This window comes from Bombus bifarius, unplaced genomic scaffold (genome assembly GCF_011952205.1).
Source record: "Bombus bifarius isolate JDL3187 unplaced genomic scaffold, Bbif_JDL3187 scf7180000008056, whole genome shotgun sequence".
In the NCBI taxonomy this organism is placed as follows: domain Eukaryota; kingdom Metazoa; phylum Arthropoda; class Insecta; order Hymenoptera; family Apidae; genus Bombus; species Bombus bifarius.
In genome coordinates, this window is record NW_022884421.1 from 261,316 (window position 1) to 285,311 (window position 23,996).

At 29.1% G+C, this 23,996-nt stretch overlaps 6 protein-coding genes across 9 annotated transcripts; 2 read left to right on the forward strand and 4 right to left on the reverse strand.

The window, feature by feature from the left end:
- Positions 1–139: 139 nt before the first annotated feature.
- On the reverse strand, positions 140–3,469 carry LOC117208130 (mitochondrial-processing peptidase subunit alpha). Its single transcript, XM_033449019.1, has 11 exons — positions 3,312–3,469; positions 2,940–3,190; positions 2,786–2,865; positions 2,529–2,714; positions 2,233–2,325; positions 1,986–2,158; positions 1,691–1,826; positions 1,403–1,611; positions 1,170–1,335; positions 938–1,070; positions 140–621 (listed from the first exon to the last, which is right to left on the reverse strand). Exons 1-11 carry the CDS (start codon positions 3,365–3,367, stop codon positions 443–445), a joined length of 1,662 nt encoding a protein of 553 aa, XP_033304910.1. The 5' UTR covers positions 3,368–3,469; the 3' UTR covers positions 140–442.
- Positions 3,470–3,588: 119 nt separating this feature from the next.
- On the forward strand, positions 3,589–7,345 carry LOC117208126 (nucleolar MIF4G domain-containing protein 1 homolog). Of its 2 annotated transcripts, XM_033449012.1 has the most exons (9): positions 3,589–3,710; positions 3,804–4,266; positions 4,378–4,895; positions 5,006–5,290; positions 5,371–5,558; positions 5,675–5,850; positions 5,934–6,286; positions 6,653–6,784; positions 6,855–7,145. In XM_033449012.1, the coding sequence occupies exons 2-9, from the start codon at positions 3,840–3,842 to the stop codon at positions 7,143–7,145; spliced, it is 2,370 nt and encodes a 789-aa protein (XP_033304903.1). In that variant the 5' UTR covers positions 3,589–3,710; positions 3,804–3,839. The 2 variants fall into 2 exon arrangements, with proteins under 2 accessions (XP_033304903.1, XP_033304904.1); XM_033449013.1 differs by lacking the exon at positions 3,589–3,710 and having other exon boundaries at positions 3,840–4,266; positions 6,855–7,345.
- Positions 7,344–9,354, reverse strand: LOC117208133 (lysozyme 2-like). The gene is made up of 4 exons (XM_033449022.1): positions 9,133–9,354; positions 8,172–8,357; positions 7,666–7,739; positions 7,344–7,574 (listed from the first exon to the last, which is right to left on the reverse strand). The coding sequence occupies exons 1-4, from the start codon at positions 9,200–9,202 to the stop codon at positions 7,434–7,436; spliced, it is 471 nt and encodes a 156-aa protein (XP_033304913.1). The 5' UTR covers positions 9,203–9,354; the 3' UTR covers positions 7,344–7,433.
- Positions 9,355–12,009: 2,655 nt separating this feature from the next.
- On the reverse strand, positions 12,010–13,537 carry LOC117208131 (elongation factor 1-beta'). Its single transcript, XM_033449020.1, has 3 exons — positions 13,208–13,537; positions 12,403–12,830; positions 12,010–12,320 (listed from the first exon to the last, which is right to left on the reverse strand). Exons 1-3 carry the CDS (start codon positions 13,285–13,287, stop codon positions 12,166–12,168), a joined length of 663 nt encoding a protein of 220 aa, XP_033304911.1. The 5' UTR covers positions 13,288–13,537; the 3' UTR covers positions 12,010–12,165.
- A 383-nt stretch (positions 13,538–13,920) lies between these two features.
- On the forward strand, positions 13,921–17,564 carry LOC117208127 (NADH-ubiquinone oxidoreductase 75 kDa subunit, mitochondrial). The gene is made up of 12 exons (XM_033449014.1): positions 13,921–14,095; positions 14,317–14,514; positions 14,612–14,719; positions 14,858–15,223; positions 15,304–15,525; positions 15,592–15,727; positions 15,826–16,178; positions 16,292–16,477; positions 16,565–16,754; positions 16,836–17,011; positions 17,120–17,254; positions 17,329–17,564. Exons 2-12 carry the CDS (start codon positions 14,347–14,349, stop codon positions 17,476–17,478), a joined length of 2,190 nt encoding a protein of 729 aa, XP_033304905.1. The 5' UTR covers positions 13,921–14,095; positions 14,317–14,346; the 3' UTR covers positions 17,479–17,564.
- Positions 17,565–17,959: 395 nt separating this feature from the next.
- Positions 17,960–21,756, reverse strand: LOC117208125 (general vesicular transport factor p115). Of its 3 annotated transcripts, none has more exons than XM_033449009.1 (12): positions 21,507–21,756; positions 21,064–21,292; positions 20,727–20,983; positions 20,431–20,632; positions 20,206–20,357; positions 19,907–20,097; positions 19,650–19,822; positions 19,127–19,554; positions 18,869–19,049; positions 18,612–18,796; positions 18,166–18,525; positions 17,960–18,082 (listed from the first exon to the last, which is right to left on the reverse strand). In XM_033449009.1, exons 1-12 carry the CDS (start codon positions 21,582–21,584, stop codon positions 18,002–18,004), a joined length of 2,517 nt encoding a protein of 838 aa, XP_033304900.1. In that variant the 5' UTR covers positions 21,585–21,756; the 3' UTR covers positions 17,960–18,001. The 3 variants fall into 3 exon arrangements, with proteins under 3 accessions (XP_033304900.1, XP_033304902.1, XP_033304901.1); XM_033449011.1 differs by having other exon boundaries at positions 21,064–21,288; positions 21,507–21,655; XM_033449010.1 differs by having other exon boundaries at positions 18,174–18,525; positions 21,507–21,584.
- Positions 21,757–23,996: the final 2,240 nt, after the last annotated feature.

A 23,996-nucleotide genomic window follows, 5' to 3' on the forward strand; every position in this document is an offset into this window, starting at 1 on the left:
TAAATTTATTTTATGCAATAGTTTATTTAAAAGTACATCACACTAATCGTTAATATAGACGACACAAAAATATCTCGTCTATTAATTATAGATATAAATATATTCTTTTTTACTATTAGCTTGATAAATGTATATGACATGTAATAATTATGTTATTCATTGTTCGTATTTGTATTGCTACATTGTATACATAAATTTTTACATAACGCATTTGTGTGCAATACACGGATATATATTTAATAGACAGAAAAATTAAAAATAAACAAATTGAAATGTTAATCGTAAATAAATTAACAAATTACATATATGCTATTTCAAATATAAAAATTTAATTCCTGTGTGATGATAAATCAACAAATGTATATGTGCGAATAATTTTGTCAAAGATTTATGATATTAAAAAGAACGTATACGTATCTTTAGATTAACAATTTTTTTTGATCTAGCGGAAAAGCGATAATCTACTACGGGAACCAGGCAATCTGCCTCGCTCGTCAATTAATCCAGCTTGAATGTCTCCGATCGACGGAACAGTTCTTACTTCCCCTCGAGCTGCTACACTAGGTGGTGATTTAAGTAAACGACGTGCTACATTTGTTACATGATCCTTCGATATCTCATCTATAAATTAATAATACAAATACAGCTAGTTCATATATATTAATGAGTAATATTCATATTTATATATAATTTATATATAGTTACATATAAGGATATTGACTGATAAGAATTTCTTGAGTAGCAACAGAGATTTATGTCAACATTTTTGGGGGAAAGTTACTATATTTTTAAAGGATGTGTTGAAATAAGGAAAACGAATATCAATTTTGAAATAACTAGATAGAATCAGACCAAGAATTGAGAAAAGAATAGATTTTCCATGAAAGGTTCCGAGCAACCAATATCCGTATACTTCAGTATAATATAGGACCAATACCAATTGCCTGTATGAAGTATTCTGGTCGTTTTCTAGAACCAGTGGCTAAAACTTGTCTTCCAATATCTTCAAATACAACCGGTCTTTGTTCCAAATTCATAAGTAACATAGATTGCAATTGCTTCTTTGCTCTCTACATTATTAAAAAATTCTCCAATTAAGATTAAAAGTGGATAGAAAAACATAATTATTGCACACATGTGCACAATAGAACTTATAAATGAAATCATACCGCTAATTCATTATCTGTAATATTATTTGTCATAGTAACCATCTCATGTACGATCACCTCTACCATGTCTCTGACATGAGAGGGTGTACAAGATGCATGAATATAAAAAAGACCTGTATCAGCGTATGCGTGATTGTATGCAGTTGCACTATACAACCAATGATACCTGCAAAATAACTGTTTTATAACAATACTTAGCTTTTCAAAGAATAAGAACTTATCTCATATTTTACCTATTAAGTACATTCGTGTACAGACGAGTATACATTCCTTTTCCTGGACCCCCGGCACTGAAACTGTTACCACCACCCATCATCATATTTAAAACACACATTGCTACGAAATCTGAATCTTGATGAGAACAGCCTTCCAAACCTATTACTACATGTGATAATTCTGGTAGACCACTAGGTCCTGCATACACAGGTACATTACATTCTTCCTATACAATTATACAATTTAAAACTATTAAATAATAATATTCAAAAATACTAGTATGTTTAATTTAAAGAGATAACTACTAGTATGTAACCTCCAGTATACTGAGCAATTGAAGCGTCAACTGTATTTGAAAATTTTCCTATTGATATCGAGCTATTCTTCTTTTGTTCTTTTTCTCCTTCTTCTTCCCAAACCGATTTTTTTTCAACGAAATATCTATAATAACAATAATAAATTATACCTAACAGTGAATATCACAACTTAAATTGCATAAATGATATAAACTATGAGAGATAGTTTTTAAATTAGTAAAAATCAATCTAGTAGTATTTTGATTTATATTGATGAATACTTAACAGTTTTACATATAATTACTTTTGAACTGCTAAAACAAGGTCCTCATGTTCTACACCAACTCCAGCTACTACCATCCTGTGTGGTGTGTAATGATGTTTTAAATACTCAAATAATATTTTTCTATCTATATGGTCAATATTTTCCTTTGGACAAATCTTTGGAAGACCAAGAGTATTATTTCTATATGCAGCCTATGCAGAATAAATTTTACTTACAATAGATGAGTATTCTTAAAATTTTCCAGAAATATTTTTTTTTTATTTACCGCATGAATCATATCCATAAGTATTGGCTCTTGTTCTGGCCTTGTAAGTAAAGATTCCAACTCAAATCGAATCATCTGTCTTGCTGCATTTATCTAAAAATTTTGATATCCAGGTTGAATTTTTATATTCTTTCTATATCTTCATATAACAAACGATTATACTAATTTGTCTAACTCTATGAAAGTAATATACCTAAATTTATTGATTTATGATTTATTGAAATTTATAAAAGATTATTACTTTCTGTTATAAATAGAGTGATATAAGTAAGATGATATCGTATAAAAACATTTACCTCATCCTCTGTAATTTGAGGCCTTAAAACAATATCACCCAAAATTTGTACAACAGTATCCAATCCACGACGTTCTGCAGATGCTGCATAAACAAATGTATCCCTGGATGCTTGACAATCACATATACCTCCATGTTTTTCTAGAGCTAGCATTATTTGGTCTTTATTCTTGTACGTTTTGGTAGACTGAAAGAGTAAATTACTGATTTTTTTTATTCTTTGAATACTAATTCTTCATTATATTCTAAAAATCTTACTCCAAATGCCAACTTTTCTAGGAAATGTGAGATACCATTGGGGTATGCAATTTCATATCGAGGACCAGAATCAAGCAATACTGTAAAACATTATTTTATAGTACAAATAAATAATTAAAATGAAAGATTTTTTACAAACATTTTTTGTACTTACCGCCTACTGTACAAAATTGGCCAAATCGATTTTCAGAGGCAACTCTTAATCCGTTTGACAAAACTGTTACTTTAGTAACCTGATGTTCTTCTTTAGCAGTAGCATAGATTGCTTTAGGTAAATTAGGTATTGGCTTGGTTAATGGAGGAAATGGTGTAACAATTGATTTTCGTGTTATTTTATTATTAGGTACCTTCTGGGAGGAAAAATCACATCTTTTTAAAAAACAAAAAGATTTTCTTCGTATTGCACTGTAAAGAATACCATTACATTTAATAATATAAAAGTTGATTTATAAATATGAGCTTGACAAGGTTAAGTGAAAGATACTTATATCGCTGTAAAATTCTTTCTTTCTATTAGAGTAATTACCTTTTAGTAAAAATAACTGTCAAGGAACTTTGTGATACTTGCATCAACATTTTCATCTTATTGTTCGTATCAAATCATTTAATTTATATGTATATAACTTAACTTGTCACCTTCACAGTTTAGAAGTGAAAAATGATTAAGTGGACAATATTAAAAACTTGGACAAAAATAGCCTACAAATAGTCTCCTGTTAAATAAATGTACTTACATTAACATACATTTATAAATTTATAAACCTACTTATACAGATGTGTTCAATAAAAATTGCGTACGAATCAGTGGTGCCACGAGTCTAGAACTCTTGAAAACGTAGTAATGGATGATTTATTTAAATATGTCATAAGTATTAGCGATAAAAATTGTTTAATTTATTCTTCAACCAGATAGTTGGTAAGAGAAGTAAGTTTTTTCATGCTTCTGTGCTTCATTACATTTATGAAAAAATAAACGATAAAAACGTAGCCCAGTAATTATATCGTAAAATTTCGACAGGATCCATAACCTACCTAAATACTTAATAGAATAAAAATGAGTTCTCTTAAACGAAAGAAATTAAAAACTAAGAAAGTAGAACGGTCAACTTTAAAAGTAGCAGGGAAATCCCGTAAACAAATGCGCAAAGAGCTCAGGCAGCAAAAGAAAATTAATAGGTCAGTTTATTTAAAAAACAGAAATGAATTACGTACTACACGTGGGTACGTCAATGATAATAAAACAAATCATAGCGAGCTAGTTGACAAAACAATACAAGAAGGATATAAGGAATGTACAAAAGAAATTAAAAAAAGGAAGCTTGAAGAACTTGAACATAAAAAGAAAAATAAAAAACACAAATTACTTAATGAAGCTAATTTAAAAGAGGACAGAGAAATTAAAAAATTAGAAAAAAGATTGAAATTAAATAAAAGAAAAAATAAGACAATTCCTAAGTCTTTTGTAACAGATGGTTTGGACTGTATCCTTTTCATTTTATTATTAAAATTTCTGTGTGTAATTATGTACACATTGTAACTTATTTGTTATTGTTATTAATTTCCTTAATGTATAATTATAAATATATAATTAGATCTTTTAGATTTTTGTTTAGAGAAAGATAGGAAACATATCATAGAAACAGAAAAGATCTTAGAAAATGAATTTAATATTGATCTTGATACAAATTCATCAGAAACAGTGGGAGGAAATGAATATGCAAATATCAATTCAGATACTGTTAATAAAAGTAAGAATGAAAATATTGATTTTGATGCATTTGTTGAGGAACAATCTGATAATAACAGTGATTCAGACGGACTTATGCAAGTGAAAGTACCTAAGACCAAAAAGACAAAATTGGCAGAAGCTAAGAAACCTGATAATATTGACATCAATGACAAAGATACATGGGAAGATATTTATGGAAGAAAAAGAGATAAAGAAGGCAATATTATACATAATACTAGCAGATATGTTCCACCTGCTGTACGAGCAAATACTATGCATAATATGAATCTTAATGATGAAAAATTGCTTTCCTTAAAAAAAAAATTAAAGGGTTGTTTAAACAGAGTGACAGAACAGAATATGTATAGTATAGCAAACCAGGTAATTATATAATTATATACGTAAAGCAAACAATAGTTATGTAAATAAATATATATATTTATGATGAATTTGTTTATTGCATGATTTATATATTATGTTATGTATTACAGATAGAAGAAATGTATATGACAAATAGTCGTAATAATATGAACAATGTACTATCAGAATTAGTGATTGAAAGTTTAGTATCACATGTACTTACACCAGATCGTCTTATTTCTGAGCATATGATGTTAATTGCGATATTACATGCTAATATTGGTATTGAAGTGGGAGCTAATTTTTTAGAAAAGCTTATTAAACAATTTGTTGAGATGATGGAAAAGTTACAAGATGTAGCAAACAAAGAATTGGATAATGTTGTTCTCATGATTTCACATTTATATAATTTTAAAGTATGGAAATTTGATTAAACAATGATCTATATCAAAGCAAACATAAAGTTAAATAGCTTTTTTAAATTTACTTTATGTAGGTATTTGGATATAAGCTCCTTTATCAGATACTTGATAAATTGATGGCTAAGTTTACAGAAAAAGAGATTGAATTGATATTACTTATTCTAAAAACAGTGGGATTTTCATTGAGAAAAGATGATCCAAGTGCTTTAAAGGAATTTATACAAAGTCTACAGCGAAAAGCTAGTCACGAAAATGGAGAAAAGTAGGTTATCTAATGTTTTTTGAATATACATACACACATACACTCCCACGTATGCACGCACACATACAGAATGAAAATTATTAGAATTTATCTTAATAATTTTCTTTATCACACAGTTCAAGAATTAAATTTATGTTGGAAATTTTGCTAGCAATAAAAAATAACAATATCAATAAAATACCTCAGTATGATCCTTCTCACGTGGAGCATTTGAAAAAAGTTATAAAAAGTGTAATACGCAAAGGCAATATAATAACACAGTTCAATGTGTCTCTAATGGATTTATTACATGGTAAATGATATATTTGTAACAATTAAAACACAATGTACTTATATACATAAGTTAGGTGAAAGTTTATCTATTTTTCATTACAGCTGATGAAAGTGGTAAGTGGTGGATTATAGGATCAGCATGGTCTGGTTCAAGTAATGTGAATGATAAAGGAAATGCAATAGAATATGATAAGCTTAATTTTGGTGCAAAAATTCTGGAATTGGCACGAAAACAGAGAATGAATACTGATACAAGAAAAAATATTTTCTGTATCCTTATGACAGCTGAAGATTATTTAGATGCATTTGAAAAACTGCATCATCTTGGTTTAAAGAATCAACAAGAAGCAGAAATCATACATGTATTAATGCATTGCTGCTTACAAGAAAATAAGTTTAATCCTTATTATGCAATATTAGCTCAAAAGTTGTGTGAATATAACAGAAAGTATCAGGTACTTAATATTATATTTTATAGTTATTTACATGGGATGTATAACAAAGATTAGTCAAAATAACATTTCAGTATTAAACATGATTTAATGTAAAAGTAAATATTTATTGGAAAATCAAATATTTAATTTTCAAGTTACAATAATTATGTACAGAAAATGTTATATATAAATGTGCATGTGGAATTCTTTAATGTCAGTATTGCTACAACATGCATGGTTAGTGTTTATATTCAACAATAATTAAAGATTGCTAACTTTCATTATTTCTTAGAAGAACTGACCAATCTTTTTCCTACATTCTATGCATGCATATGTTATATAACTTATTCACATTTTATTATAATAATTTATTTTTGCTTGATTCAGCTCACAATACAATACACGCTTTGGGATAAATTAAAAACTCTGGAAACATACAACAATAAACAATTGTTTAATTTAGCACAATTTTTAATACATTTATTTATTGAAAAGTGTCTTGCTTTGTCAGTTTTAAAAGTAAGTGCTATAACTTTCAGTAACTAAGAAATGCTTATTCCAAATATTATGTATTATTATTCTATTGCAGGTCATCCATTTTACTGAATTAGAAAGGCACACTATGAAATTCCTTAGACAAATTATGTTGGGAATTCTTTTGCATGAAAATGAACAAGCTTGTATACAAGTGTTTGAAAGGATCTCTGTTCCTCCTCAATTACAAACTTTTAGAGAAAGCCTTCGTTTATTTATAAATTGCTTCTTAGTAAAAAATATACATTCATATAATATTTTGGATAAACAGAAAACAATGCTAAAGGGGAGAACCGAATTTGTAGATAAATTATTAATTTTACATGGATCTAAAATTGAGTTTTAAATTTGAAGTACAATAAAATATAGTAATTTTTTTTAAAATATAATAATATAGTTAAAACGAAATAAATAGCATCTACATTTCATACCGAAACGTCAATTAATTTTACAACTAATAAGCATTATCAATAATACATACGTTTAAACATATTACTAAATATGTCTAAAATGAAATTTCTCTTGAAATAAAATTATTCTTATGCATTTGTTTTTATAATTTATTGGAACACACACACGTATACATGTGTAGTATAATCTTACAGTTAAATGTTTATATATTATTGTTTACCAATTATTGGTTCTGGAAAGTCTGCATGCAATGCTTATAAATATTTTCGAATTTTGAGTTTAAAGAACTAGTGCATCCGTATGCTCCTAATTGATGAATACGAACATAATCATCACAATTGATAATGCCATCACCGTTACAGTCCTATAGAAACAACAGAGAAAAAGGGAAAGTAAACAATTGCATGATAATATGTATATATAGATATTTGTATGCATAATATATATGCGCGTACCTGACCATATTTCCACATATAATTCTCTACTGTACGAGCTGCACAGTGTACATCGTTCACGCATCGTGGATACGCTATATGAAAAACAAGTATTTTTATTGCTCTACTGCTTTATTTTGCATTTTCAATTATAATGGGTGGTCTGCCTCACAATTTTTCAGAACGAAAGCAGAAAAGTACTGCGTTATCTTTCCTTATCTTCCATATGGCAAGTTTTACTTAAACTAATCATTTTTCAACCCAAATACCAGACTTCTTTGTAGAGAATTAAAAAATGCACCGAATGATGAAAAAAACATGTATAATTCTATTTAAGAACATAGAAGTGACCTTGACTTTTCATAGAAATAAACCTTTTTTTGAAATTCTTAATAGTGTAATTTGTAATCGAATGAAATCTAATTATATTTTATTCGAAATATTTTTTTGCCCGACTATCGGCCTGAAAAACCGTTGGGATTGATTTTTAGACCATCTTATATATTTAATCACATATAAATACGAACCATCTTGTGTCATACTATCGTTAATAATTGGTTTGCCAGCGTCAGCCCAATAAGCCCATGTTATACGAAATGGTCCACAAACGGATCCATCACAACCGATTGTAATGTTACATCCAGAAGCAGCTTCGCATATACATCCCAGACATACTCTTGATACCGGTTCTTTTCCTGTCGAATCTTCTTGCCCTATTATGTTTATAAAACAAAAATGTTTATTTGAAGTTTTAAATAAATCGAAAAACTGACTAAAAACATTCAGGGGATATAATTATGTATTAACAGTAAGATCTTTTTAATTATCTTAAATAAATTTGCTTAAACTTGTCGAACCTTGTTCATATATTCTAAGACAACCATTCGTCGATATGTAGTTGCATGATCGCTTGGTAGCATGAAACCGGATTCTGAGTTAACGAGTTTATACATTCTTTTTCCCCTTTTTCTTCTTCCTTTTTTTTTTTTTTTTTAATAAATAAGCAAATATTTGAAGTTATTGTACAATATCCTAAATTTCTTTACTGCGGTAGAATCTTGATACAATACTTCACACCTTCTTACCTTTAATGTGTACCATCTCTGTAGTTCTATGCCGTTTGAACAGAAGTATAATTAAAGTTAAATAATAACTTTTTATATAGTATATAATATTTGAAAAACATATTAATAATTGAAGTTTGATTGTTCATCAATTTACAATGAAGAAATCAAAAATAATTTCAAACGATTTGATATTTTACGCTACCTTTTATATCTGTCTAAACTGTTGTTCACTAACAGAATAATCATTATATGTTGTAAAAGTTAATAATTAGAGTCAATCAATATGAATCGTATGTAAATGGTCTATGAACATAAGTTAATTTGGCCGATTTAATCCACAAAAATTAATGATCTCCGAACTTCGAGCTAAGCATAAATATAAATAATCATTCTTTTACTATTAAAATCAAACGTAGCTTACCATATATCAAGGATGTAAAGGCAACGATTGATAACAATGTTATAATCAAAGTGTTCAACAAAAAGGCCATCCTCCTTGAGAAACAAATCAATTTCTGTTCGAATTTCTACTTTCGTTAATGTTTGGAAATACCGTCACGATGCGTGGAAGAATATTCACGCGATATTCGTAACGTTCTCTTTTATATAGAAGAGAGTTGTCGCGCGTTGTTGCTTGCGGAGGTGGGGATTCTAACAAAGGTCAGTGGCAAGGACTATCTCTTGGAAAACATCGTGATCGAAAAAGGAAGATTTAAAACACAACTTGTCGCGACACTAAGGCATGCAGAGAAATAAAAAAAAAAAACAAATCAAAGCAGCAATAATTATATATTTTGATCTGTATCGCATACTTCAATTATAATAGGTATACATCAATTACAGTAGGCATTTAAACATCTATATGTTTTTTAGTTCCTGGAAAAAAGTTACTTAGAACTATCTAAATTACTGAAACTAATATATTAAAAATTAACAAATGCATATTGACAAAATTACTAATGTTATGTAATAAAACTCTAACTTTATTCAGTTGTGTATCCGGAAAGATCATAAGTATACAGTTTTATATATAAATTGTGTTTCTATAGATGTAATTTATACGATACGATGTAAAATAAGTAGAATCTGTTTAAAGAGTATGAGGTTTAGATTTGATAATATATGTAAGTAATCAAGGATTGCTTATTTTAATAATTTATTTAATATCATCCTCGACACCTTTTACTCCGTCTTCTTTGTTCTTTACAATACCATATTGCTTCACTACGTAAATTATATATTTATTCACGAGACAAAAATTATTCTGAAACCGGATTTTAAGCCGATACAGCATCTCAAAGCTTCTTGTGAAAGCTTTTACGGTTTTCTTTTCTTTCTTTCTGTATCTTATCTTTTTTTTCATTGAATCCTGAGCGTTAATTGCACTATTCATTTTCTTAAAGACATTTATATTTTGCAATTTTACAATTATATTGTTCTAATATAATATAATCTTTCATTTCTTAATGTAATATTACATTAGGAAATAATGTAGGAAGGTGTCGAGATTGGTATAATTACAAAATATTAACAAAATACTTTAAAGACATATTCTAAAGGAAAGAATATATTTTATTGCAATTTCATGTTTTACTGTAATTTTACCGCAAGAGCACAATGATGTCATTCGTAACAAACGGAACTACCAAATGACGTCATCTGTGACAAACGGAACTATATACTAAATGTATTTAAAATACTACGTATGTACATACTTATAAATACGTACATACAATCAGAGCGGAAATCCTCTCTGATACAATATGTCTGTAATTATAGAAACTTTGTAATCATAAATCAACAATAAGAATAAGAATGGTGATTATTCTAATCGATGAAATCTATTCTATCCATCAAATATTTTGGATAGAAATCCGTTTTAAGTATGACCAAATATTTCATAGCGATATTTAACCTTCTATTGGATGTGGTACGAATCAGACCATTGATAAATAAGCAATAACAAAATAATTAATCAACAAAGAATTCAACTAGCAACTAGCGTTGCATTGTAAAGGTATCAAATACAATTAGTACTAGTGAGAAATACAAATAAGTAAGTTTACTATTGTTTATAATCACACAAGTCTTTATTTATTAAACTAGTTTTACAAAATTAGTAGTTTACTGAAAGCAACTCCCTGGTAAGCGAATAAGAAACGTATAGGAGAAACCTATCAGCGATTTAGGCTGGGGTCATATATACATAAATGTATATCTATTTCTTATATCAATGGCTATATAGAAAAAAACAGAAAAATAATATTACATTTGTTGAATTCTTCCTACATTTTTTATTTCTAGTATCAACGACACCTAAGTAAAGAAAGACTACTCTTATACGGTTTTCAGCAATAAAAATTAGGGAATATATTAACAATAATTTGGATAGGGATATTAGCTATGTATTAAATTAACGCTACCTGTGATCTTTTATTTCAATTCTTGTTTAATTCCAATTGTTTGACTGATTAGTTAAAGAAACCTCCAATAAAAAGTTAGTGATCTATGAATATGATTGAATTACATACACATGTACTTATGTAGTCTGCTTGGAAAAAGCACATTGACGGATCGACGTTGGTATGTCTCATAGTAGAATGTAGAAGCATCGGGATTTCTTTAGCGAGACATAGTTTTAGTTAGGAAGCTTCAAAACTGTTATTTATCATATAACCATGAATCAAATTTGAAGTAAAAATTCCAAACATGATACATTTGTTTATCATCTGGTTAAAATGCAAATCATCTTCAAATTTTTCAAACAATAATACGCTTTTTGTCAAAAATGGAAGTAAAATACACCATATTCTTGAACAATGTGGGAGTTTGAAACACCGACTAATGGAATAGCTGAAAATCCGTGTATGTATAATTTTTGACTCCTCGAAAATTTAACTGCAATAATTTATCGTTTTGTCGTCAATTAAGAATTATTTGTTTTGTATGCTACATAGTATTACAATTATTATTGTGTATTTATAATAAAATAAGACATAAAAGTCGCAGATTAAGAAATTCTCACGAAAAGTGATCTGTTCAATACAAATCGGTAACATACACGGATCTTTTATGATATATTATTCTTCCATAAATCATTTCCTTTTTTTCATAAATAGCGTTATTGTTGTAACGAGCTGAATGAATTGATTCGAAACAAGCGTGCGGTCACATATGGAAAAATTCATATATCTAATATCATGTTATTTAAACCTGTATTATTAAAGGGTCAATTGTATATGTAAAGTAAAACATCAATTTTTTTCTTTTCAATTGTCTATTATAAATATCAAAGCAGTATGATGAAAATAAATACTTTAATTGAATCTTTTGCTAATATATTACCACTGAAATTTGCAATATTAATTTTTCTTATTCAATAACAAATTATATATACAAACAATGATTATTATTTATTAAGTTTACATTAAAGATAATAGTCAGAAACAATCATTTATAGTTTATTGAACGATTCAATGTCCACAGACTGAACAAACTCTTCGAAACTTTCTATTTGTTCTATCAGCCAATCTACAGACACCTTCTCATCTTCTATGACACACATTATCCTGAATTTATTAATGCCATAGCCCACTGCAACTAATTTAGCTGGAAACACAATATATATAAAACTTATGATTTTGCAAGACTGAAGTTTTGATATGATTTTGAAAATAACAAAATTATTTACATGCTCCCCAAACTAGGCCATCCATTTGAATAGATCTCACAACTTTTTCCATTCCTTCCATGTCAGTTTCATCATCCCATGGTTTGACATCTAATACAACACTGGATTTCGCAATTGGTCCTGGTTTCTTAGATTTTTTCTCCTCATATGCCTTTAATCTTTCCTCCCTAAGTCGTATAGCTTCAGCATCTTCCTCCTCGTCTGACCCAAAGAGGTCCACATCTTCATCATCTTCTTCACTTTTGGCTGCTACCACGTTAGTAGAATTATTGCCACTTAAGATAACAGGTGCTTTCTTTTCTCCTGGAAGTGTCTTTAAATCGTATGATTTGATGTGATTATACCATCTTAATACATGAGGATTCGAAGATGTTGGAGTCTTTCCTAAAGCTTCGAGAACTACTACATCTGCTTGAGTGGGTTGCCACCTTAAAAATATCAGTTTTGTTTGACATTCCTTGAAAGTGTATATGTATATTTAGCATATTTTATATAGTACGAATAAAAATAAATATAATGTGCATAATTACTTGCTATTTTTTACATTCGTATCCTTTCCAAGTCATAATATAATGTTCAATTATATTTTAATATGCATATAAATGGCGATGAATTAATGCATTAAAAGATCAAGAACATTTTTCGAAAATTTAGTACTGATAAATATTAAACACAGTCAAAAATAATATAATTCAAACTATTATACAAAAAAAGAAAGAAAAAATTTTAATGACTTTAAGACATTGGTAAGTAAAGAACCACGTGCATTCCAATATAAATTTTATAAAGATAAAAGTACACTTACCCTTCGATATAACTACGCTCTGCTAAATAGGAATTTAAATCTTTAATACCCTTATCAGTTTTAAGATCACCAATAGCCATTGCGAAAAATTAAGTAAAACGAAGACACCTAACCGAAGTTACTGATAATAAACTTCCCTTTATCCGCTTACCGGAAGGTAGGATTATATACGGAGAAAAATTGACGGTTCATTATTTCGTCACAACATGACGTCATTCCGGTCTGCTATTCTTGGGAAATAATAAAATAACTAGCGATTAATTTTAAATTGTAATTTCTTAATTGCGAAATTATTCGAACTTTGCCAAAATCAAATACGATTCATTTACATATTGCAATCGTTTCGATTTTATAAATCGATTGAATATTTCTTTTGTTCATTTTGTTTTTCTCCCTTTAAAACTTTTTATTCCAGTACACAAAAAAAGTCTACTAACGTCATATTCTATCCCTTTTCTTTTTATAAAATTAACTTTAATATTGCAATATTTATTGTTTTACTTATCTAAAAATTTTGTACGAAAATTAATATATACGCGCGCGCGCGCGCATCGCATGTACATTTAAATCTGCGTACGTAAAGATTATTCTTTAATTATTATAAAAGCGTAAATTGTGAGAAACTAATTTCTCGAGGTAAAATATAATCAATGTACATAAGAAATTATTTATATCAAATTAATTTTTTCTGATAGATGTCGCAAAGGATGTGTTCAAAAATTAGCCGATGTCACATAGTCTGCCAATACTTGAAAATATATATGATAGTAAAGCAACGTATTGTTTGCGCCGAATCTTATTTTGGATTGATTTTATAGATTATCCCGAAACATCTGTTTTAAGCGTTAAGGGGGTGTAAGAGGAGTTTGTGGAAAGGACGGAAATTTGGTAATATTTTATTAAATATATTGTAGTATAAATTATTTGATGTTATATAGTAATGGAGTACTTCTTTATTATTTTAATACATAATATATATTGATTTGTCCATTTTTCGATTACTAAGAAAATACGATTTTATGAGTATATGTTAATTAGGTTATTAAATAAGTTAAGTTATTATATCCATCGATGAAAGTTTGAAACTGTGACATTTTCTTACATAACAGTATAACATCAACGCGTAACGGAATAATCGAATGAAAATGTTAAGATTACCCGTGATAAGATTGACCGCGGGAATACAGAATGGTAGACTTTCTACCGCGGGACTGCATACAACATCATCTAAATTTCAACAAGAATTAGTGGAAGTATTTATAGATGATAAGCCAGTTCAGGTTCCACCTGGAACGACAGTTCTGCAAGTATGAAGTGTCATTTGTACATCATTCTTATATATTATTACTTGTACAACTATTATGCTTAAACTTTAAACATCTTTGTTTCATTCTATATGTTTAGGCAGCTGCAAAAGTAGGAGTAGAAATCCCAAGATTTTGTTATCATGAACGTTTAGCTGTGGCAGGAAATTGTAGAATGTGTCTTGTGGAAATTGAAAAACAGATTAAGGTATGTATTGGTTGCTTTTTAATATAAACTATACATACATATATGTAGATGCATATGCGAACACAGACATATACAAATATGTAGTGCATTTCAATTAAAATATTATGTATTTGTAACCTGTGTCATACAAATGTTTAGCCTGTTGCAGCTTGTGCCATGCCTGTGATGAAAGGGTGGAGAGTTAAAACCAATTCTGATTTAACTCGTAAAGCTCGAGAAGGTGTCATGGAGTTTTTATTAGTAAATCATCCTTTAGATTGCCCTATCTGTGATCAAGGTGGTGAATGTGATTTACAAGATCAGAGCATGGCATTTGGCAGTGATCGAAGCCGTTTTGTTGACATCAACTATAGCGGCAAACGTGCAGTAGAAGACAAGGATATTGGTCCTTTAATAAAAACAATTATGACACGTTGTATTCATTGCACACGATGCATTCGTTTTGCATCTGAAGTAGCTGGTATTGATGATTTAGGAACTACGGGCCGTGGAAATGATATGCAAGTATGTTCAAATGACAGTTTGTATACTGTTATCTTGAGTCCTGCTATTTGAACTGTTATTTTTAAATTATACCCTAATAGGTAGGAACGTATGTAGAAAAAATGTTTCTGTCTGAATTATCTGGAAACATTATTGACTTATGCCCTGTTGGAGCATTAACAAGTAAACCTTACGCTTTTGTTGCCCGCCCATGGGAGACACGTCGTACAGACAGTATCGATATTCTTGATGCTGTCGGCAGTAATATAGTGATATCGCATAGAACTGGTGAAGTTTTAAGAATTTTACCAAGAGTGAATGAGGTATTATTAACACAATAATTAATGATTAAATATATTTATAAATCTTAATGATTACATACTATATAGGAAATAAATGAAGAGTGGTTGTCTGATAAAGCACGATTCTCTTATGATGGATTAAAGCGTCAACGGCTTATAACTCCTATGATAAAAATTAATGGCAAATTAGAAGCTGTTGAATGGGAAGATGCTCTTGTTACAAGTATTTCTTAAAATATTTTCAATTTTTTATTTTTATTTTGGTTTTCTTTAAAGTAGACAGTATTTTTTGTTATATTGAGACAATATACTCTTTGTTAGCTGCTCGAGCTATTCAGAATGCAGCTCCAAATAAATGTGCTGCCATTGCTGGAAAATTAGCTGATACTGAAGCTCTTGTGGCCTTGAAAGATTTAGTAAATAGACTTGGTAGTGAAACTCTTGCAACAGAACAGAGTTTTCCAAAACAAGGCACAGGTATTGATATAAGAAGTAGTTATCTACTAAACAATACAATTGCTGCAGTAGAAGAGGCTGATGTTGTATTATTGATTGGTACTAATCCGAGGTACGAAGCACCATTAGTGAATACCCGTTTAAGGAAAGGATATATTCATGGTGAACAGACCATTGCTGTAATTGGTCCAAATATAGATTTAACTTATGATCATGAGGTATGTATAGAATCTTGTAATACTCTGGTAATATATTAATACATTTTGTTTGCACTTATTAGTTATAAAATGATTAATTATTTAAAAAATCAATTAATTTATTTCAATATTAGCATTTAGGTCAATCGCCAGAAATTATAACACAGTTAAGAAACAGTACTCATTCGTTTTGGAACATTTTGAGGTCTGCAAAAAAACCTTTAATCATCCTGGGTGTTGAGCAATTGATGAGAAAAGATGGAGCAAAAATTTTATCTGAGACGCAATTGTTGGCTCAAGCTTTAGGAGAAAAAACAAAAGTAAGAGAAAACTGATAAAATTACTTTTGTTATTATAGTCATATACATAATAATAGTTTGATAATATACACAAGTATTCTTTAATAGGCTCCTGAAGAATGGAAGATATTAAATATTCTTCATACAAATGCATCACAAGTGGCAGCTTTAGATGTGGGTTATTCGTCAACTGTTGAGGAAGTTAAAGAACAACAACCAAACATTCTCTTTTTATTAGGAGCTGATGATACAAATATCAAGAAAGAAGATTTTATGAATACATTTATTATATACATAGGTACATAGAAATCATTATTTTATAATAGCAATTTGAACAGTCAAACTGAATGAATAACGATTTCAATTAACGACGATTTAGGTAGTCACGGTGACGAAGGAGCTTCGATCGCAGATGCTATACTTCCTGGAGCTGCATACACAGAAAAAGTTGCAACATATGTGAATACGGAAGGTCGTGCACAACAAACCTGTGCTGCAATTACACCACCGGGTATGGCACGACCAGATTGGAAGATCATACGAGCACTTTCTGAAGTAATTAATTGAAGTTATCGTTCTTTTATATATGAAATTGAAAGTTAACATGCTCCTATATAAGAAAATGCAAGGAAAAAAGTAGTTAATAAAATAATATTTTCATAGATTTGCGGGGTATGTTTGCCTTATGATAACCTGGCCGAAGTAAGATCTAGATTGGAAGAAATAGCGCCGCATTTAGTTAGATATGGTAACGTAGAACCGGCTAATTATTTTGCTCAAGCATTAGAATTATCAAAGGTAAATACATGAATGTTATAACTAAATAATAATTGAATACACTTTAATAATCTAAATTTTCCTAAATTTTTTAGGAAATATCAGGTTCCTTGTCTTCCAATCCATTGGAAGTTAAACAAAAAACGTTAGATCATTTTTTCATGACTGATGTGATATCTCGTGCTTCGCAAACAATGGCAAAATGTGTCCAAGCAGTTATGAAGCAAAGAGAAAGTAGCTTATAGATTAGAAATTTAAATTATGAATATAAATAGCAAAATGTATTTTATGGCAATATATAATAGTATATGAAAATATATTAAAGGTATGATACTTTTATATATTTTATTTTAAAGATATGTAAGTACTATTTAACAGAATATACAGACTGAATATCGATTACATGGAATGTTAGAATTGTTATTTTTTTCTTATATTTGCAGCTGATAAAATTTAATATTTTTTATTACTACGTGATGGTTGAGATATAAATTAAATTAGGATTAAACATCAATTTAAGTAAATTATCATGTTCGACGAATTCTCGTATGTGTTTTTAATGTAATTCAAATATTTATCAGTGATTTAGATTCTTGCTAATATTTATAATTTATCGTATTATCACAATACATTGATTTATTATTATTTTAAACAAACAGATAGGAAGAAAATGTGAAAAAAAACAATAAAAAATATCATCGAAATAAGAGTCTTTTTGAACTGCTATTAGTCTATTGTAAGAGTTTTCGAGTTTTAAGGCGATATCAATCATTCAATACGATCGACGAGATTGTTGGATTCTGCTTGATCATCGGTGTCTAATTCAATAGAACTTTCATCCGTCTCGATCTAAGAGAAAAAAACAAATATTAAAATTATTACCTTTTATGGAGCTTTTATCCAACAGAAAATATTTTAACAAAATTACGTACTTTCTCACCTAATGCAGCCAATTTTTCTTCGTAACGCATAATTTTGCTTTCATCTTCTGCTAAAAGTTCTAAAAGATCTTCTTGGTCTTTCTTCATTTTTTCTAATTCCTCAGATTTTTCTTTTAACTTACGTTCGAAGTCAGTTTCATATTTTTTTACCATTGAAGCATATTCTACTAAACGAATTTCTAACTCTGCAATCACAGTTTTATATTTTTCTGCCTCTTTTGTGCAACCTTCGTTGATTATAACACTATTGGATTCACTTTCTTCCGATTGTAAATTAGTTTGTGCTGCTCGTAAAACTAAATTTTGATCCTTTAAATGACTAATAGTTGATCGAAGATCGTGTACTTGTGCCTACATTAAGTAAATATCAATTAAAAATTCACAAATACCATCTCGTAAACAAAACATTATCCATGAAAATGTACTGTATACCATACTTCAAGTTCGTTTTTTTCTTTTACGAGTGATTCCGTAAGTTGATTCAGCTTTTGTATTTGAAAATCTTGGTCTCGAATAAGCTCTTTATATTGAGCTACTAAAACAGAGTCCGACAAAGTAGGTGTTGTAATCTCATTTTTATGATGCAAGCTACTTCCGTCTAAAACTGACTTTATGATCACACCTATAAAGTACACACATAGTTGCAATTTTCATAGCTTATATTAACAGAATGAATCATAAATATGATAATTACCCTCCAACGTTTTTGATAGTCTACAAAATTCATGATCTAATAAAAGTTCAGAAGGATTCTTCGCCGAGGGTTGAGGATGTTTTAAAGTTCTAGAATATACCTCGTGTCTAGCAAGACCACCGATAGCATCTTGAAATCTTTCTAATCCTATTCTATTTTCGATTAAATTACATAATTTTTCCTAAAAGATAGAACAAAAATATAGGATATAATGTTAGCATTACAAATATGTCTTATTTCTTTTGTCTTTGGTGTTACCTTTGTGTAGTTAGAAATACTATTATCATTAAAATGTACACACAACCCAATAAGTATGGCGCACATACTTTGTAATAATGTTTCTTGCAAATCATCGTTATTCTCCTGTGATGATAACAGAGCTGTTAAATAAGCTACGGATGAATCAATAAGCAAGAATGATTTAACAGCAGTTAGACAATGTGCAATCCATCTGCAAAGTAGTATTAGAAGACCTAATTTGCATTGTATTTTATTGCCCTGTTGCAGTAACATGACACATTGTTGCATCAAGGTCACTGGTGGTTTTCCAATATTTGTTGCAAGTAATACACGTAACAATTGTTCCTTCTGTGTATTGTCGTCGATCAATGCATAAGACAATGCCACGGCAGAAAACCAATTCGATAAGGAATCAGAGGAAAATAAACCTCCACATAACAACTGTCCTAGCAATATTATGTTCGTAAAATTTTTCTGGTTCAGTATATATTGCAATATAAAACTATTTGTAAAATAAACATGAAAATAGCTTTTCACAAACCTGTCGTCAATGATGGCATTTCATTTCCCTGAGGTAACAAAGTTTGAATAAGCTGAGTTTGTCCCGTTTCATTTTTATATAAAAAACATTGAAAGCAGTAGAGAACGGAACATCTTAAAGCAAATGGTTGCTTTTCATTCACCATAGACATAAGTAAGACAACAATCGCAGGTCTAAATGAATTATGTGAGTGTTAGAAATGTGTTAATACGGTAAATTTATGATATTTAAAATATATAATATATACATAAAAATACCTAGGAGGATTGCTAGGTGCCATTACTCCAGCTAAAAATTCTTGGTTACTGGAATTTCCCCTAATAACTTCAGCCACTGTATTAATAGTCTCAGTCAGTACATCCGCAGGTACACCATTAGCCATCAATATGTTACACAAAGCTTGTAGAAGACCACAGGCTCTCATAATGTGTTGACAATTCGATACTGCCTTTACATGTATGTATATGTGTGTGTGTGTATATATATATATATATGTATAAAATAAGTAAAAAAATTGTTTTTATATATTGCATTATTTGTATACCTGAACACTTACCTGAGCAGATCCGCTTGGTGTTACCAATGCACGAATGACTTGAACCATGCAATGAATGTTTGATACCTTCTGTGGACTCCATGTGCTTAGAGGATTGTCATCAAGTTCGGATGATATTTGAAACATTGGTGTTAATTTTTGAATATAACTGCCTAAGACATAGTATTATACTATTAACATTATCATATTTATATTTAACATAACATGTATTTAGTTATATATTACCTTCTTTAAAAAAATTTTGGTTGCTTACATTACCCCTTAGAAGATTTAACATTAATAGTAGACAATCTTCCACAACAATACCACCTTCTACATTGCCCTCTTGTGCAATAACATCGAAAATACGATCAAACGCATTTTCAAAAGCAACAATTTTTTGAATATTTGCATTAGCTTTTGTTAATTGAATAAGAAGCAATAAAACCTACAACATTATAAAATATGTTTTACAACTATAGTATAATAACATTGTAATTATATAAAAAAGTTATGTGCAGTGCAAGCTTATAGAAATGTACATCGTTACGTATGACTTCTCTACTATCACTAAGGAGATCCATCAGTTTAGATACACCCATGGGACTAACTAAAATTATTTCTTGTATATCCTTTAATCTATTAGTTGACAAATTCATCAATAACTTTAATGCTGGCCACCTAACTTTGAATTCAAATTCTTCCAAGAGTGTTAAAACTATTCCCACGCTATCTGTGTCTTTAATAAATATTTCTGTAAATTCTTCTCCCACTTTGATGTTGGGCCAATACTGATCCACTGAAAATAATATTTGCATAAAAGTAATAGTAAAACTTGTGCAAGATAAATTGATCGATATAACTACATGAAATTTTTACCTTCTTCATCAAATGCTTTAGGATTTGTTATATTACAAAGTGTATCAAGTGCTAAACCAATGATTTCACAATCAGTCCTGTCCATTTCTAAAATTTGTCGTAATGCACACATTCCTTGAGCTCCCACTTCGATACGATAAGTGCGCGAAAGAGCTTTAAGTGCACGACAAGCATCTCGCCTGTCATCCAACAACATCGACGATTGTAACCTGTCTATCAGTCGCTCTACCTGTGTGATTACTCCAATGAAAAAGGTGTGAATGACGCAAAAAGAAAAACAGTATGAAAGCGAAAAGGCAGAGATAGAAATATTTTAGTGTATCTCAAAATATTTCGACTCAATTTTTACTTTTCTTATACAAACATTGCTACTACCATGTGTCGCAGTCAGGAAGATAAAAAAACAAAAATATTAAATAAATCGATTAAAAAATTTGAAATACCGTTTCAATACTCGATGGTTCGTTTTCTACAGATGCAGAACCTAAGACAGACTTTAATCTACTTTTAAAATATTCCATTTTGCAGCTGACAACTTGACAATTGTAAACTACACGTCATACAGTGTCGTCGACATTTTTTTTACGTACTTGCAGAACTTACTGAAACAAGTAATGTCTAATAGGGGGCGTTAGTAACGCTAACTTTCACTATAACCTACTATAACCTTAAGTAGCCTTGAAACAATTGATACATTTAAGAATAGAATTTTTAATAGACGGTAAAATGTCGAAAATTTAAATTGTCAATAAAGCCTTTCAAATTTTACATATTAAATAACACTTTTCATTTCACATAATTTCTTTTCTTACTGCTTTTAAAACATATAGTTCCATTTTGTATGTCGGGTTTTATCATTTATTTGACAAAAACGTCTAATATTTAATTCGTTTATCAACGTGAAAAATTTACGAAAAACTAGTAGTTTGAATAAATTTAAATAATAGACTCCTTTTCAGTCAAATAATTCAGAATCTAAAGAAATCGCATATCTGTTGTAAAATATGTATGTGTATGGTTACAATAAACTCGTTGGTTCGGAAACGTTTTTTGTGCAATTTAAGAACAATAGATTTTGTAATTACGAACAAATATTTGCATCGATTTAAGTAAGAAATTACTGCTCAAATAATCGATGTACGTGATTGTGTCCCATGTAAAAAAATGTACATGCACACATGTAATCAAGTTTACAATGCTACGGGTATTATATAACTAAATTAAAAATAAAACCAATTAAAGGATGTTTAAATAATTTTGGAATATAGAATAAAATTCATGTATATATACAAACATACGTACATATATGTAGATGTTGACTACTTAAAAAAACAATAAAATATGGTTTTCAATGATTAAAATGGAATTATTATGTTGTAAAATTAACCGACTTATTTACCAATTATAAGATTATTTATACATGCCAAGGTAACAAAATTATGTAATATGTGAAAACAATTTCGTTGTTTCAATCCGAGGCTGACGTAAAGAATTGTCAAAGTCAAAGCAATCCTCATTGACATTACATCATAAGAAAAAAAAATCGAAGGTCTATGTTCCATCATTATTCGTCCAAAGTAAAATATTATCTATTTCTCGTCATGTGAATAACACAAATATAGTTAGTTTTATTAATTAAAGCAGCAATAGCAGCCAATTTGTCCATTTACTTCTTCTTGAACAATTTTACTACTTCTTAATAGCTTTCGATGGACATTGCGAATGAACAAACATATATAATTAGATACCTTAACATTATCTAAATACGTAAATAAAATATATGAATAATTACATATAATGCAGTATAATCAAGACACGTATATACATATGTATATGTGATAGAAAAGTAATCGCATTGCTCATGTTGTCAGTTCTATTTTTATGGAGACTAGATAAAGACTAAGACACAAGAAGAGCAAAGTATTTGAAATATGGATAAGTATACTGCACTCGAATACTGTATATGCATTATTCGCGGGGAGTAAACGGATTAAAAGATATATTTGCAATCTATTATTATGCTAATTTGGAGATTTTATTATTTTAAAATCGAATATCGCGATGAAAAACAAGCGCAGGATCGTATTAATGATAGGATTACGATAAAATTTTAATGATTTACTCATGCAATGAATAATCAGATCTGCATTTCATTCTATGCTTTATTTGTTGAACTAAGAAACATCAATGAACGAATTATAACTCGTATCTTGTTTTAATCTTTTTACAGCTCGTTTTTGGTACATATGTGTAAACATAATATGATGAAAAGATGAAATAGAACAATATGAAAAAAAAGATAAATTTTCATTACAGTTTCAATTCACACTATCATTTTTATCGGTGAGAGTCTTGATAGTAATTTTACTACTCATTTTAATACTCATTTTATCATATTATAAATACAATATAATTTGTGCAAAATTTTCCTAATCACTAACGGAAAAATATATTTCTCTCATTACATATTAAATATAAAACATAAAAATAATAAAAAGAAATTATGTACAAAACTGACAACATTAAAAGATACAATAACGTACAATTTTGTTTTCTGTTTGTTTTGTACATGGACACGATTTTGTATGATTTTAGACTCACGATATCTATGTACATACATATTTAAATATCTGTATGTATATATCAAGAAATCTAGAATTACGTTTCCTAACGAATTATTATACATTTTTATTTTTATTTTCGCTAATACTGACACTAGTTGTATTTCATGCACCGATAGTAAAATAATGTGATGATGCAAGATAATAAAACATTTGCTCTGCATATTAAATGATTCATAAAAAAGATAAGTACTAGATGTACAAAAGAACAAAACAAATACAGGTGACCTACCTTAGGAATAAGATAAAACTTCTAAAAGATGAATCATCGAACAATAAGAATAAAATAAATAAAAAGAAAACTGAACATTT